The sequence below is a fragment of the Psittacula echo genome, assembly GCF_963264785.1.
Source record: "Psittacula echo genome assembly, chromosome: 2".
NCBI classification, from domain to species: Eukaryota; Metazoa; Chordata; class Aves; order Psittaciformes; family Psittacidae; genus Psittacula; species Psittacula echo.
The window spans coordinates 10,792,901-10,809,593 of NC_137737.1; the positions used below are offsets into that span (position 1 = coordinate 10,792,901).

The 16,693-nt window shown below is 43.2% G+C and overlaps 1 protein-coding gene across 1 annotated transcript in view; it reads right to left on the reverse strand.

Moving 5' to 3' along the window:
- Window positions 1-2,410: 2,410 nt before the first annotated feature.
- Window positions 2,411-16,693, reverse strand: part of VOPP1 (VOPP1 WW domain binding protein) — a gene marked incomplete at its 5' end in the record, with an annotated part of 62,381 nt that continues 48,098 nt past the window's right edge. The window contains 3 exons of the mRNA XM_080611217.1: window positions 2,411-3,165; window positions 7,069-7,205; window positions 9,249-9,326. Of these exons, the coding sequence (XP_080467343.1) occupies window positions 2,984-3,165; window positions 7,069-7,205; window positions 9,249-9,326 (397 nt within the window). The 3' untranslated portion in view covers window positions 2,411-2,983. The remainder of the gene's footprint in view (window positions 3,166-7,068; window positions 7,206-9,248; window positions 9,327-16,693) is intronic.

Sequence of the window (16,693 nt, forward strand, 5' to 3'; positions counted from 1 at the left end):
CCTTTGCTCCTGCTCTGCACACAAGAGGTCACACTCCGAACACAACTCAGTGATGCAAAGAACTTTAAACATACATCTCAGGAAAGAGCAATGAAGACGGCTAAAGGTACAGCAACATCCAACCTTACTTTACTAAAACACATTCCAAAGGAAAGCCTGCACAAGTCTTATGACCAACAGAAGCCCCCAAGACAGCAGAATCACAGAATCAACCAGGCTGGAAAAGACCTTTAAGATCATCAAATCCAACCATTCCTCAGCACTGATAAGGCCACCACTAAACCATGTCACTGAGGACCTCATCTACATGGTGTGTGAACACTTTCAGGGACAGTGACTCCAGCACTGCCCTGGGCAGCCTGTTCCAGTGCCTGAGCACCCTTTGGGGAAGGAATTGTTCCTAATATCAGTCTAAACCTCCCCCGGTGCAGCCGTTTCCTCTTGTCCTAGAAAAGACCTTCATTTCTGCTCCATCCATTCTTCAACCCACCAACCCAACCTTGCAAAACGTGCAAGGTAAACTTCGTATTGTTGGTATCACCCTACTGAAAGTTACACGATTTCTCTACAGGGTTTCTCCTTTCTCTCCACATCTTGTTTTTCAAAGTAAGGCGGGGGGGGGGAAATAAAGGAAAACCTAAAATCTTCCAAAAGCTAGGCAATGAGAGGAAAGGCAGGTAAGCAGTTTGCAAGTAATTCATATGGATGACCACACAGGTACTGTGCTTTCAGAAGACCAAGCAAGTTTGCTAGCAGAGGAGTGCATGTGTTGTAAGAGGTAGTGTCATCCATCAACACTAGCAAATAAACCAGCCAGACTTCACCACTGAAATCACCAACTTGGATTTCAATGTACAGCATAAAAATTCACTATAAAAGGCTTCTATTCAATGTGTCCAGGAAAATGCCTGCTGTCACAGATACATCTTGAAATACAAAAGGACTTAACAACATCTATCTACTAACAGGAGGTCTGCGGTCATTTCTCTTGACAGAAAAAGAAAGGCTGGATTTCCTTTAAAAACATTATGTTATACACAACCACATTCAGTGACATTCAGCTTTGAACTTCAAGTGCACACTAATTTAGAAACTATATACAGTTGTTGTGTGCAGATGGATGCAGTCATCACATATAAAGTGTACTTCTTTGTCATCTTAAGTGTCCACTGGGTCTACACTGCACACACACAAGTACTTTGCTTTGTCCCTCGTTTATGATGCACAGTAAGGGAAAGCTTATTTCACTCCAAAGCTAGCTCTGCTCCAGATGACTAACTCCACCAGCAGCTTTTAGTAACAGTGACCCTTAGTGGTTTTTCGTAATGAAAGGGATGCTCTTTTCTGCCAGTTCTGCAAAAGCCAACTTAGGAACAAGTTCTCATAAGCCACTGGCATTCATTAAAAGCACAATAAAGCTTCGGCTCCTTGTGCAACACAGATCTTCAGATTACTCCAAACCACCTTGGTGACCTCTATGCCCTGGCTGGAGTGACATAGGAGTAGTTGGCGTATTGGCAGTCAGTGAGCATTCACCTGGTACCCAAAGGACCGTATCAGACTCTTAACCCTCAGCTACGCTGCTTGTGAAGGTCCTTCAGAAGCAGAAGGTGATGGCATCTTCTTTTTGTCATCCATTAGTAACATGGCTCTGCAATATGCACGAGCAGGTTCCATTAGTATGTATGCAGTCATGTCTCAGCAGCTTCACATTTCTGCTAGACATGGACAGGTGTGAGAGCCCTCACCAGTAAAGGGGCTTTATGATTATCTGAAGGCGTTGACTTGCTACTGAGACAGTCAGCCACAAGCATGAGATGGCGAACTGGGAGCCCTGGGGCCGCCCACAACAAAACACATGATGAGCTAAGAGCCACAGAAAGCCAAACATCTGTGCCTCAGGTCAAGGAACTGCTCTTAAGCACCAGTCCCCCGAAGTTATTTATTCACCTAGCCTACAGAAGAGAGCAGTTTTACAAATGTGTCACCTGGAGAGGACAGCTCTACTCTGTGGCAGCAGTAAGACCATAATGAAAGCTACTACTTCTCAGGGACAAAACTCCCCATTAACAAAGGGAGCAAACTTCCAGGTTTCCATTCTTTCTTACTTCCCAATTTAGGGAAGAAAACTTTGCTACATATTTCAGTGTTTCTAACTGTTCCGTTGAGAGGCACAAGCACAAGTATCGCTGAGGTTATAACACCTCCCTCTCACTACCAACACTTAGGTCATCAGCTATTTCATACAATCTCACTGCTGTCAAAACCACGGCAGGCAAGATGCTGGTCACACAGGCAGAGTCCAGGGGCTGGTCACGTCCCAGTCCTCCACTTTTTAGACGTATGGTTTAAAGTAATGACTCCCTCTTTTCTAGGGCACTTGGCAAAGCCTTTGCTATGACTTGACCAACGCTGGTGCTCCAGTCACAGCAACTTCTATCACAGCATCTTTCTGTTGTGTACAGAACCAAACTGTACAACAAAATTGTAACAGAAAAAGATGGTGGTTACCATTTCTGGTAAAAGCATTGCCCTGCCTCTTCTACTTCTACCCTCTGTTCTCTATGATTTCTCTTAGATGAGGGCATTTGTGCTATGGGGTCATCACTCTGTGACTGCATAAAGAACTGTTATCAATAGCCTACCACAATGCAATTAAACCCATGATTGAAATGAACAATAAAGAGAAAGACATACAGGTTTTAAATATAGGTTTCCATTAAAAGCATTACAAAGACAACTTCTCTCATTTTGAAGACAAAGAAAAAATCCACTTCTACTAAAATAAAAAAAGAAAAAAAAAGAAAAAAAACCTTTAAAATCACCCCTTTGCAAGTAACTTTAAATGGGGAAGGTGCAGGGAAGGAAGGGAGAGAGAACTTGCAGAACTAGCAAGTGTTCAAAAGGGTGGATGCTCTCCATTGCGGTCATTTTACAGTGGCACCTTCTTCTCACACAGTCAGGTCAGAGAGCCAGAGAGTCCTCACGTGGAGGATTTCACCACCTGCTCGTAAGGGGGAGGTGGTGTGTTGCAGTAGGAAGGTGGCGGAGGGTAAACTGGGTTTCCCTGTGGGGAGTTGGGCTGGACATGGAAAGCCATAGCCATGGGATTCATCACAGGTCCACCTGGATCCGTGTAATACGGCACTCCAGGTTGTTGCGACCCTGAAAGAAAGGAAAGGAGAGAAAAGGTTATCAGCAATAGCATCAGGTTGTGCTCTCCCAGTGCCTGAGCTCTGCATGCTTGGACAGGTTTTCTGCTGGTGTTCATCAGAGCAAAGACAAGGAGCCACCTCTTTCCCATTCCAAAGAAAACCCAGGCTTGCAGGACTTCTTGAGATTTCCCCGAAAAGGTTCAATTTTGCATGCAATAGAAATCATTCAGTGCAACAAAGGGCACCACTGCCCCAAGTGACTACCATTTGAGAGGGAAAACACTGAGCTCTGCTCAGTTCCCCAGACAGAAAAGCTGCCAGGCCTGCTGAGAGAAGAGTGGGATCTCAGATGGACAAAGGGGTTTCCACTGCAATCATGACCCAGGAGTCAAGCCTTGCAAAAGGGATTCAGATTATTCTGTGGTGTATTGCATCTGCCTGTAAGCCAAAGAGCACCTCAAATACACAGTTTCCCTTCTAGGCATGATAAAGCTAAGGAGTAAGCATGTATGAAGCAAAACCCCAAGTTGAAGCCAGTTATGGCTGGCTAACACAATGGGACAAGATTGCTTTGCACAGATTAAATTTAGGAAATGATGTTCGAGCCTGTAGGGACAAGTAAAGGAAACGGAGGATCAAACACAGAATTCCTTAGTTGTGACACATGAGGGGTAACAGAGCCTGCTGGCCATGAGGAATAACACAGGTGGTGTGTAACCCTCCTCAGCTATTGCAGCGGCTGGTGGAAGATGACTTAAAGCAATTAATTCTGGCAATTAAAATCAGACTGTCTTTATCTCAAGATGTAGATTAGTTTTCTTCCCTTTCTCCTTGTCTGTTTACATAAAGCTGGTCTTAAAAAAAGCATCATGACTCAGTAATAGATTTTCTTCTTTTGGAGCTAGTCTGGTTTTCCTATAACAACACAGCCTCTAAGGGATTTTCCCCTCAATCATTCCTTTCTGTGACTTAGTGACACTAGGACTCAATATTGCTACAGAAGGAATAAATGCCTATTGAAGCTTTCATCATCCTTTAGTACTTTAAACATTCAGGAGCTACATACCAGACCCAAAAGGGTGTCCTGATATCAAATTAGATGGGTCAAGCCATAAGGCTTGCAGATACAAACTGTCCCAGAGCCTGGGGTGTCTGCCTACAGAGCTTTGTTTGGACACTCAGCAGGAAAGCAGATCAGCAATGCAGCTATTTCCTTCTTAACACAATAACCTTTAACACACCACCACAATAGTTTTTCCTGTTGCCTGAGTGCAGAAAGCTTCTCCGCAGCCTCCTTCCCTTTGCTGCAGTGATGAGAAGCCCTTGTTCTGCTTCCACCTGTAGCATCAGCATATGGCTGCAGGAGAAGCAGGCTGGGAACAGGAGCCGAGTCCTACCTCTCCACAGTCTGAGCTAATACCCTCTTCTGTAGTATTTTTCCTAAGCATTTTTGGTTTTAAGTGATATCCTGCCTAGCTCCACATTTCTGCTGGGGAAATGGGAGAGGTTGAGGTAGCTGCCTGCAGCTTGGCTCATGAGGAAAATACCTGTTTGCATTAAAACTTTTGTGTAGTATTAAAACTTGGATGGGGGAGGCAGGGGGCAAGTGTGGACACCAGTCTTTTGAGATATATTTTCAGTTCATTAAACCCAGCAGGAAACAACACCTGAGTATCAACTTCCTTATGGGATCAGCTCAGTTAGTATTGGCTAAGTGTCTATAAAGGGACTAGACCTTTTCTAACACCTGAATTACCAGTTTGGGACTGTGTAGGTTAGGACTGAAGTGAAAGATACCAGCAAGTCTGCAAACTGCTGCTTGAGGTGTTCAATCCATTTTCCCAGTCAGGCCCACAGAAAAAGCACCTCCCACTTCCAGGTTGCTGCTGGGATGGCGGGAGATGCAGCAGGGAAGGAGGGAGATGGGCAAGGAGCCACATTTCAGGTGCTCCACCACAACAGTGAACTGGCTTCTGCCATCAAATGTGGAAGAGGAGCTAGCAGAAAAAGCGAACTTGTTTGACTACTAATTCCCATTGCTTTTGCTGTTGAATATTCCCAGGATAAAAGTGCAAAAAACCAACAACCAACAACCCAAATTGGTGGGGTTAGCTCAGAGCCCAAAGCTTTTAAGTAACAGTAATAACAGTCTGGACGCAGGTGGCATAAGCAGGTCATCAAGGGACTTGTGCTCATTTTATAATTTACCCACAACTTGTGTTCCACAAAGCGTCACAAAAAACCATAAAACTGCTCTAAAATTAAATCTGGTATTTGCCAATCCAGCCAAAAATGGTCCCTGTTCACATAATCTTGAGGTTATTTTTCAGGCTTCAAAGTATGACTTTAGTTACTTTGGCTCCTCCCCAACCCTCCACTGTTGAAAAATAAATACTCTCTGTGGAAATGCTTGTCCAGTCAAGCAGAAAAACAGATGCAGAATGGAAGCCCTATAAAAAACCCAACTTTTAGGATTTAAACACAAAGAGGGTGAATAAAGCGTCAGTTTGTGTCTGTAACATCTTTCTATCCATTTAGACCTGTGAAAGAGGGAGGAAATGCATGCCTATGACTACGTGCTTAAGGATGCAAAAAAGAGCATTTCCTCAGCCTGCACAAGGCACATGGGTGTGCAATAGCTGTCATGACAGCAGGGACAGCCCAAATGCTGCATCTGTGCACAACACTCACAGTCATAGGTAGCTAGAAGGGCTTTAGAACATTTTTCTAAGGAGGCTGTCTTGATGCAGCCACAGTATTGCCCAGAGATGTAATGGCTCAGAAGGCGATTTCTGATAGAGAGGTTTGAAGCACCAAATTTTCAGAGAGATCATCCTTCTCATTACAGACCAGTTGTATTGCCACTCTCAAGTCAGTATGAAACAAAACCAAACTGCCAATTAAAAGAAACAGTTGTCAGAAAAGGTCATTATCCTCTGACTTCAGCTCCCTCTAATACAATGTGCAGTAAAATGACAGCCTGGGAGCAGAAGTGTCAGTGTAGAAGTATGCCTGCATGCATACTTTTGCTAGCACAAATTAGCACTGGCTTATGCAATCTGGAGAGTGGTTAAAAATGTCTCGGTTTGGCCTTGATGAGGCAGGAAGAAAGCAAGCACCAGAGTGTGCACTCAAAGTCTCAGCACTGTAAAAGATCTCCCAACTAGAGAGAGCTGGATTTAAAATGCTCCCACAAGGCACAAACATCTGCTTACAGGTGAGTCTCACTTCACAGGATTCTCCCAACTGGGACTATCTAACAGCTAGAGGGGAAGAAATAAGAAACTTAGGAAGCAGTACTACCAGACAAGCTATCTCTAGGTAGATCCTCCTGTTGCTCACAGCCATTACTGGCCAGAGAGACAGCAATTAGACTAACAAGGGGAGAAGGACCACTCTGCTGTAGAAAAATTGTATCACAGGGAACGGGAGGCAAATCAAAAAGAGACTACTTGATAGCCAGATAGTGAAAAAAAAAACCGTTAGGCTTTCCTTCACTTCTGACAGATGTTACCAACTGTATTTAAAAAAATCTTTCTTCATGTCACTGTTCATTTTGGATATCATTTCACTATCATTTTGTCTATGCTGCAAAGTGTGAACTTGCTACACTCCTTCCATGCATGTACAGACAGCTGTAAAGGTATTAGGAACCAAAACAGAAGGGAACTGAAAGTCCTGGCATTCTGAGTTTCAAAACCACTCAGTACACTGCAGCTGAATTATGCTGTTTGAAACGCAGAAGACTTCACTCATCACAGGAGGCAGCTGCATGGCTTCATGCAGGGCAATCCCTTGCCCAAATCCCACAGTTTCCAAAACCTAGACGAACAAAACCCCCAAACCCATCCTTTTTAAATGCTTTGGCAAATATAAGAAATGAGTGAAACTTGTTTAGCAAGCTGTGTCTGACCTGATGCAGTGTTGACTGGTTGTCTGGTGTAAGACACGTTAAAAGTAGGTTCTTCTACTAGTGGAGGAGGGTACATCCGCCTTCGGATAAAGAAACCCGCTCCGCAACAGAACAAAACTCCCATCATCAAAAGGAACCTAGGCAAAGAGAAAAGGGAAGTCAAAACCCATCTGCATATAGGCAGCTCTCATACCCAGAACTGTTCATTGAGAGAAACAAGAGTATCCTCTAGCAATCATCAGCCTACGACTTTTATCAGGGTTTCTTAGATAGACTGTCTCTTGGAAAAAGGTCTATGTCATTGGAGATAGCACTCATGAGGCACTTATGGATTATTATAGACCTCTTCAGCAATTAATACTATTGTCCAATATTTTCTGTTATGTAAAATAGAAATCTGAAACTAAAATGCCCCTGAACTTTTGGAAAGTTAAGGTTCACACCTGATATTTGCCACTGGGATGCTGAACTGAAATTCCAGGTTGGTACAGTTTCAAATTGTGTATCTTGGACATAAGCCTCACGCTTATAGCATTCAGGTTTGGCCAGGTTTGTGGTAGTTGCCCTTAAAAGAAGATTTTTAGATGTTCTTAAATTACTCAACACTGCAATTTTGTTTCCCACGGGAAATACGGTAGCTGTCACTTAAACTCAAGCCAGAAGACTGAAGCACTTGGCACTGAAGATGACAAGCTTTCCTTTGTGCTTCCTAGATGGGATATACACTCGCAAGGAAAAGGACATCATTTTGCTTTAGTTCTTTTCTCAGGTCCTTTTCCAACCTGACTACTCTGTCCTCATCATTCCCTTGCCTGGGTGCCATGGAAACAGGCACATGCAGCAAGGGCAGGTCAGAAGATTTTGTTCTTCAGACAGTGGCTTTCACTGTTTCCTTGATCTATTATCAGACAAGCTAGTGACTGAATCAAGCTCCTGTAAACCCAAATGGTTCTTCTGCCTGTAACTGCCACCTCATTTTAGGGCCTTTTACTGGAAGGCAGTGCCAACTGTGCTTTTTCGGAAAGGATGGAATGTGGCCAGAGGCCACTGAAGTAGGCGAGAGGCAAGCCTACACACCATGCTTATCTTCTCTGGAGCACTTCTAAGTGCCCAAGAGGAAGAGTGTGACACTGCATGGCAGAGAGTGGTATTTCATGCAAAGGGTCAGATTCTATTCCTTGTTTTTACAGTGGAAATGAGAGCAGGAGGAGGTCCTGTTTCCGTAAGCCTATACTAATACATTCCCTTTTGGCAGCGTTCCTGCAAAGGATTTGTTCTGAACCGAAAACCAGAGATTTACAATGTCACCCCAGATTGAGATGCAGAGCTCCTCAGCTATATCACTGAGGATTGTACACCAAAATCCCACAGCCAGCTTCAGGAAATCTCTGTATTACGATCAGGCTTCTGGTTTTCAGTGTTTATTCATTTCCCTTTTGAAGGAATTATTTTTTTTTCTTTTAAGCAGTCTTCAAATCAAATTCTACTTAAAAATGCCTGAAAATCACGCTTTCTAGGAGAGCTTTTGCTTTCTCTCTCCCGCAATAAGAAGGTTTTATTCAGGTGCTTTCTTAAATTCCTCTCCAAAACGAATTTACCTTATTTTTTCATTATGCATATAACAGTGCTTAGTTTAAGCTTTATTTAGATTACTGAGCTGCTGGTTTCACAAGCTCAGATCTTCCTGCCTTCTTTCGCCTTGCTGTCATCTCCAGTAAAATCCTCATAGTCATAAATGTACTTCTCTTCCTTTTTAATTGAAGCCTCAATTCAGCTGGCAGGAATATCTTAAGCCCTGCCTAAATGCACAATCCTCCTTATACAATCCTCTTTTAAAACTGAGTGCACATCAAAAGCGGACAAATGCTGCTGCTTGGTAGTAGCTGGGACAGGCATAAGGAATTCAGCAATTCTGGATAATGGGACTGCTGCCTGTACAGCCTAGCAGAAAGCAGAAGCACGAAAGGTCAACCTGAAACAAGGAACTTCTATTTTTAAATGTTTTCTCACTACATCAGGAGAATTTTTAAGCAAAAACCTAAACTCCTTACATTTACATGTATAAACAGTGCATATTTGTACCCTACTTTAAAATACTAAGGCTGGCAACACCCTGATTTAAGTCCTACAAACAAAACGAGAACAGGACAGACATAAAATTCCCAAACACCCTGACCTACCAAAAATACCATAGTCTCTGGATAGAGAGAGCTCTCACGCAGCATCTTGAACCACAGCAATCCTCATAGGAGCGACATCTGCAGAGAAACAGAGAGAAAAGGGTGTTAGGGGAGTGGTTGTCACTCAGATTAAAACAGCATCCCCAACTCTGATGCCGTCTGCACCCCTGTCCGAGGCGTTACTTACAACATTGCCATGAGCTTGGGAGGCAAAGCCTCCCGCAATGTTCAAGACCAGCTGGGATGTAGCTCTGAACAACCTGATCTACTGAAAGATGTCCCTGTCCATGACAGGGGGGTTGGACTTTCCAACCCAAACCATTCTGTGGGTCTACTGATACGAACAGACTACCCTTGGCCAGATAAAGTTGTCAATCACATGTACACATCCATGGCACAGTTCTATCACTATTCAGGAACTTTTTGCATGTTACTGAAACTACCTTCCTGCATACTTCTTTTAAAGCCACCTCAAAAAGACTGAATGTAATGTTTAATTCTATACAAAAGGACCCGTTACAAAGAAAAGCAGCATTATTGTGTTTTCTTTCACAGTAAATGAACACTGCAGATCTCAAACATGAGCCATTTGGGATTTTATTCACTGCAACAAACAAGAGTTGCAAGGTCAAAGCTGCCAGATCTCTCATTCTTTGCAAATCAGCAGCTTCCAAACAGAGAAATCACCGAGTGCAGAGAAAACTTCAAGCCTCCTGTTATTTGCAAATTTAATGGCATCTCTCACTTCTCAGAAGTTGCACTGGACTGCAACTGCCAACAAGTCCCATTATTTAAATAGGCTTTCCTCCAAAAAAATAAAACCCAACACATTTCAAATGAATATTTCATATATGGAATAGAAGGTATTTAGAAGGTATTATAGAACCAACTACTGTAAGCACAGGATAGCATTTCACTAAAAGCCAGCACATTAACAGCAAGCTCAGAACAATTTCTATGGTAACTGCCCAATGAAACATATTTACTAGGAAAAAGGACAGAGGTAACACAAAAACTATGTTATGTGACAGACTGATGGAAATATGCAGATTATCATATCAACGTATCAAAAGAAGACGAGGAAGTTACACAACTGGATTGATCTTTTTAATGGTGTTCACAGCTGTATGGTCAAAGAACATGTTTAAGTATCTGGGTTTGGAAAATCTGCCCACCTGCATGACCGTGCTCCTGTTTTTGTATGCTAACTAAGAAGAAAAAAGAATCAATCGGATAATTGCACAGACAATTACACATTTACATGCTCAATTACCAAGCCTTTGCTAACAAAATATGTCAAGTCACATAGGCTTCAGCCTCTAATTGGGGCTAGAGAAGGATGCTCTATAGGTACATAATCATCAGTTGTTTTGCAAGTGAAAAGAGTTACCCACTCTTCTGATGACAAGTAGGCAGGATTTATTTAAGCAAGCCAGAGGATCTGACATGATCAGCAGGGGAAGGTCCATTGAGATACTCAGGCATCCAGTCTGAGATGCAAGAAGAGTAAGATGCTTGTGCCTATAGACAAAACACCCAGTTTGCTGTCCCTGGAACTAAAAGCAACCCATATTCAACCTTTCTTCTTTAAAGCTTGCCAGGACCCTAACAACTGCTCATACTCAAAGCTCACAAAGCTAGTAACAAGATTTAGTAAGTCAGCATTAACTTCAGTCCCATCGGGACCAAGAAATTAAGACTTCCTCCATGCTCTCCAAATGCATCAACACCCTCCCCCCCCCCACACAGGAGCTTTTAAGACATATGTTAAATGCATGGCTAGGTTCTGGCCCCTTACAAAACGGGGTGGCAGCAGCTGTCTTCTGTTACCAGTGGTCATGGTACCCCTTCTGCTCTTCAACATCCTTTTGGTTGGAGCACCTCATCCATGTCAATGGGCACTTGCCCCTTTTGCTGCTGCTGCACAGCAAGGACTTTGTTGGGCCAGAAAAGCAGAGAGGAAACAGATCCCATAAACCTTGTAGCCCTTCTTGAGGCAATTCCGGCCAAAAAGAGAGTAGGATTTTAGGGATGTGAGCAGTCTTTGCCTCTCCCTCCACACACTGGCTCTGTCAGTACAGACACGTACACCTGACCACAAACAGTACCTGGCCCCAAAGCCATTTCCTAGATCAAGCTCTAAGAGCTTAACTTGTACTAAAAGTTGAACTAAAACATATACTTCTCCCCTGCCCACCCTTGCCTTGCTTACTTTGCATGTTTCCTCCAGAGCCAGAAGAGATGGAAAAAGGCTCTTTTAAAATACATAATTATGGCCATTGAAGCCACCAAAATTAAAACAGCATCTGTATGAGGAGTATAATACCTGAATTTACTTTTAATTTTTACTCTCTAAATTGTCCCTGCTACAAGTCAGCATCATTTTTAAAGTCTCAGTGGCTTAGCTTTTCTTTCAGCAAGAGAGGACTAAAGTACCAGCTGGAAGACAGAAAGGCTCAACTGCTGAATGTTTATGAAGCTCCTGAGACCACTGAATGCCAGACAAGCAGGCCATCAAAGAGAAGTTTCATCTCCTACACAGATGATCACACTTTCAAATGGATGAAAACAATGATGCAAAGGATGAAGAAGTCTCTCATTAAGGCTGGGCTTACAGAAGCTCCATTTTCTAATAGCCAGTAAGCTTTCTGAGGCAACTTATCCAAGGCTAAGCACTGCATTTGCTGGGTGGATCTGTGAAGCTAAGCCAGTATCGCGACTCAGAGAAAAATCCCTTTGAGTAACCTATTCACTTTTACCCAGCGCCTACGCAGGCGCTGTATTTTGTGTGCCTGTGAGTATTGGCACATGTACCCATATGTAGGAGCCTGGAATCAAGAATGATGCCATGATAACAACCTGCTGTTTGTACTCCTCACCACTTCATAGCAGCGTCAAAAAAGACTGGAAGAACAAGTGGCCCATTTACTGATACTGCTGTCAGGGTACCACAAAAGCTCTGCTGATCTCCTGTTCTTGATTCAATGTGCTATGAAAAAGCACCACAGCTTCAATAACATCAATCCTAATTACAAGAAAATTAACTTACAAAAGCCAGATTTATTAGCAGGCAAAGGATGACAATAAAATCAGCTTATTAATAGAGTAACATGCAAGCTTAAGTGTAATCAGTATTTGATGTACTATCTTTTACTGCCTGGCAGCAAATCCCAGCAGAATTAAGACCCTGGTTCATAAAAAAACCCAACAATTAAACACATGCACATATATTTATTGAACTGGTATGCATACCTTTTAAGTTACACTTATGTTTTGGCTCTGCTTTAAGGAGAAGGACTGGTTGTGCCCAATGCCAGTTGAAAAAGAATGGGCTTTACTTCCAATCTGAACTGGACCGAGCCCATCTCCTACAGAAGACTTTTCCAAAGCCAATTTCCCTCTTTCACACATAAATGATGATCCCCAGAACTGCATTTCCCTAGGGCAATGCTTGTTTCATTGATCAAAATTTAACCCATTACATGGGATAAGACATGATCCATTAGTTGCTAACCTGCAACTTCACCAAGCATACGGTCTCTCTTTTGAAAACTGTCCACAATGTGATTTATGATTTAGAAGGTAAATCTTTTCATTCATAATTCAGTAGAATGAAATGAATGCACCTGCATGTCCAACGACTTGCACTGCTAGCACACCAAGGAACTGCTGTGTCAGAGACCAAAGCTACGCTGCATGTCAGATCACAGTGACAAGCTTTCTGTAGGGGTTCGCACTTAAATCATGATACTGAATTTCTTTCCTTAAGGGACAAGCAAAGCACAAAGTTTCAAATAAAGGTATATGGCATGACCCAAACCCCACAAACAAACCCTGTACTTGCAGGTGTTCTGTGGATAATAGCTGCTCAATGCAATGGTCCAGAAGCTCTTTCGCATTTAAACGCACATCCACACAGCTGAACAAGTCCCTTGTTAGCAGAGCTGTCACAGCAAAGAACTGCATATAAAAAGAATTCCCTGATTGGCAATTGCTGAAAAGTGGAAATGTTAAAGAAGGAAAGCAAGGATTACAGCCTCCAGTAGACTGTATGACCTTAGTGGTATGATGTTCCCTGTCCTCACTTGACATGGGTATTCCCCATCAACACCTTTGAAATGCAGGCTGTAGCGCTCTCTAGTTTTCCTCTCTAGACCATTTGCATCATATGTGCCAAAACCCAATTTAACATTTAACATGATTGATTATCAATGCCTTTTGGAAGAGTAAAACAAAACATAAATTGTTAATCCACACATAGTGGCAGAAACCCAACTATAGACACAGAGGATGGGAGATGAAAGAAAACCACAACCCCCCCACGACCATTACTGTACCTGTGAAGTGCATGATTTCTAACCAGTGTCCTGAAGACAAACCTGACTTTAATTCCCAAAAGGGTTGCATGCAAGTCACAGCTTGAGTCACTGCTGCATGTATGTGTAAGATCTGGGAAGCAAACTGGGACTCACTGGAAAACAAGCAGCACTGGCAGTTTTTGAAGTGAGGGGAGGAAAACCAAAGGGAGCCAGGAAATTATGTAAAGGAGGATATAGCAATAGACCAAAACTACAATCAGAAGATAAACATTTTTGTGGGGATGGCTAGTAGCATAATGTTTCCAAGGAAGTCCCAGCTCTGGTCCTAATACTGGCATGGGCAAATGACCAGAAGGAGAACAACAAATGCTCATAAGAACTGGAAGGGGTGGACTGCTGGGTCACCTCCAGGTAGACTCAGTGCTGAGCCCTCAAAGCCAGAAGGCTCAGGTCTGCTAGCATTAAAGAGATGAAGGGAGACAGCTGAAGTGTGCATATGTATTTACTTGTTCTAGGACAAAAGGTTTGAAGGCTTTTTGTCAATGTTTAATGTGTTTGGAACCCAGCTGCCAGCACACAGCGAGGCTGAACAGAGAAAAATCAAATAAGCCAGGAAACAAAAAGAAAAGCAAAGCAGGCAACCACCACAAAGTGACTAGCAGAAACAATTCTGGTGAAGCTCAGTCTTGGCTGTGCTCTCCACAAGGACTATTGCCACTGAGCTCAACAGGACTATGCTGCCACAAGATTCAGGTTTAGACCTGAAGGATGAGAAATGAGGATCAATAGATGGTGTAGCACATAACTGAGAGAGACTTATTTTTCTACCAAGTTCATTTGACCATTGATTCATTTGAGCCATTCTGTATGTACATTTCCATCTTTCAATAAAAAGCAGTTTTCAAAGCAAAACCACTGCCTGTGCTGCTATGCAAGGAAAAACCCAGATTATTGACTGCATACATGGGGAAAACCACCAGAAACGTGGAAGAGCTTAATGCTACAAACATGGTGGAGATGTTATCCCAAGGAATCCATTTTGCTACAGCCACTAAACATGGAAATCAAAACAGAGTCCAACTCTGCCCTCAGGAGTCCCATCTAAGTCACTGAGTCCCAAAGTAGTTTAATCACTCTCTAGATAGATGCTGCAATCAAAGGCCACATCCCTCCACTGGCATTCGCTTAAATGCTTGAGGAGCAGTAACACAGGCAAGGTCTTTGGCTGGCGGAGCAGTGATAGTAAACCTCTACTTTCCAGCCCCAGCTTTAGAGCTTCTTGTGTCCCCTTAGCATGTCTGTGCACATGGCCTAATTTTCAGCAGGGACACAACTCCAACTGCAGCTACAGGTTCTAAGCATTTCTTTTCTTACACATAGCAAAGATGATGTCTCAGCACGCGCAAGAACAGTGCCTCGTAAAATGCAAGTCTGATTTTGGCGAATATGTAACTATATAAACAAGTGCAACTGCTTCATAGATGAACACAGCAATGGAACATCAGTACTTGAGAGCAAAACACTGCTGCTTCTGCCTGGAACAGCACCAGAGATACAGTTACCCAGATACTTGATAAGTCACCCAGCCCTTAACCACATAAGAAAACATAAGGCAAAAGAGGGAAAGGGGCTGGCAGGTCATTTTTTCCTACAGAGTAGAAACAACAGAGACAGAAACAATATTTACTCAGATTAGATTCCTGTCCGCTTCGACACAACTAAACTGTCCTACAATGAGACGAGATAGTCGACTCCCGTCCTTCACACACACTTGAAAAACAGAAGCAGGCAACAGCTGAAAAGGGATTATTTCTCAATTATTCTTTAGGTAAAGAGCCTATAAACACTGCCCCTGTGCAAGAACTGGGTGGAATATGATAAATCCTCCCCCATTTCTGATGTGATAACAAGTGTTCTATCAAACTTAGCTTCTATCAAACTAACCCTTCTACAAGCTTCCCGCTACCCAGCAGCTTGCTATAATGCCGGTTCTCAGATCCCAAGAGGAAAGCCACCCTACAGAGGGACTCTCCTTGTTGTCTCTAAAGGCAGCAAGTCCCACCACTTGGCATACTGGCCAGCACACATCCATCTAGAAATTTCCTCTGCTTCTCCTGTGGTAGAACCTAGCAAGAACGGCTGTGGTTTGGGTTTGGTATGGTGGCAGTACACGGTACCTTAAACAGGTGCTTTTCAACATAGGCTGCAGGCCTTTCACAGAACACAGCAGAGAAACAGCATAGCTCAAGGCTCTGGAAAAGTAAGCCATAGATAATCTGTATGATGAGTTTTAATTTTCCGGAGGTGGAAGTGCAAATTTCTCATACCAACAAGAACAAGGACTTCTAGTGAATCATTGGGGCCCTTATTAAACAGACAATTAGTCCTTGGTAACTCAAGCTGCTCCCAGTGGGCGAGCAGTCCTAATGCATCTAATCACTGCTTTGCGAGATCATAAGCAGTCTGCTAGCAGGGGGCGATGGGGGTCTATGAATTTGCTATCTGCCTGAACTGAACATACTAATGTTCAGCAGTCTTTTGTTTTCCTTTTCACAAGCCATTGCATGATCAAACACAGAGAAGGACACAGGAACTAATGATCAACAGTGAGGTGCCACCAAGTCTTCTAATTCATGGTCTCCCCCTGCAGTAAGGGTTAGACGCTTCGAGATGACTTTGGAGTCAAGGGCTCCTTGATGCTGTCCACTAGAGCTCAAACCAGGTACAGGAAGCCATAAGAAACTGATTCTCAGCCTTGCGTTAGGGTTCTTGCCTGGGACATGGAAGACTCAATGCTCTGACAAGTATGTCAGGTCAAAGAGCCTCAGCTGGAAAAACTGAAGCTCACTCCTTATAAGCCACAACAGTGATTATAGCATATTTGGAAATGAGAGCAGTGTGGGACTGGGCTCCCTGCTCCCTCTCAGTCAGAGGAGAGCGTGGTTTCAGAGCACTACTCCACCAGAAGCCAGAGACTGCCTTCTTCTTCTCTTTCCTCACCTTTCTCAGAATAATCTGCCTATGGCTGGTGAGCCTCCAACTCTGAAATCATTCAAAGCTTCAGATCTCAAATTAGGTCAGTCACCTGCCTGACTGCCTCTGAAGGCTGAGATATTAAATACCTCT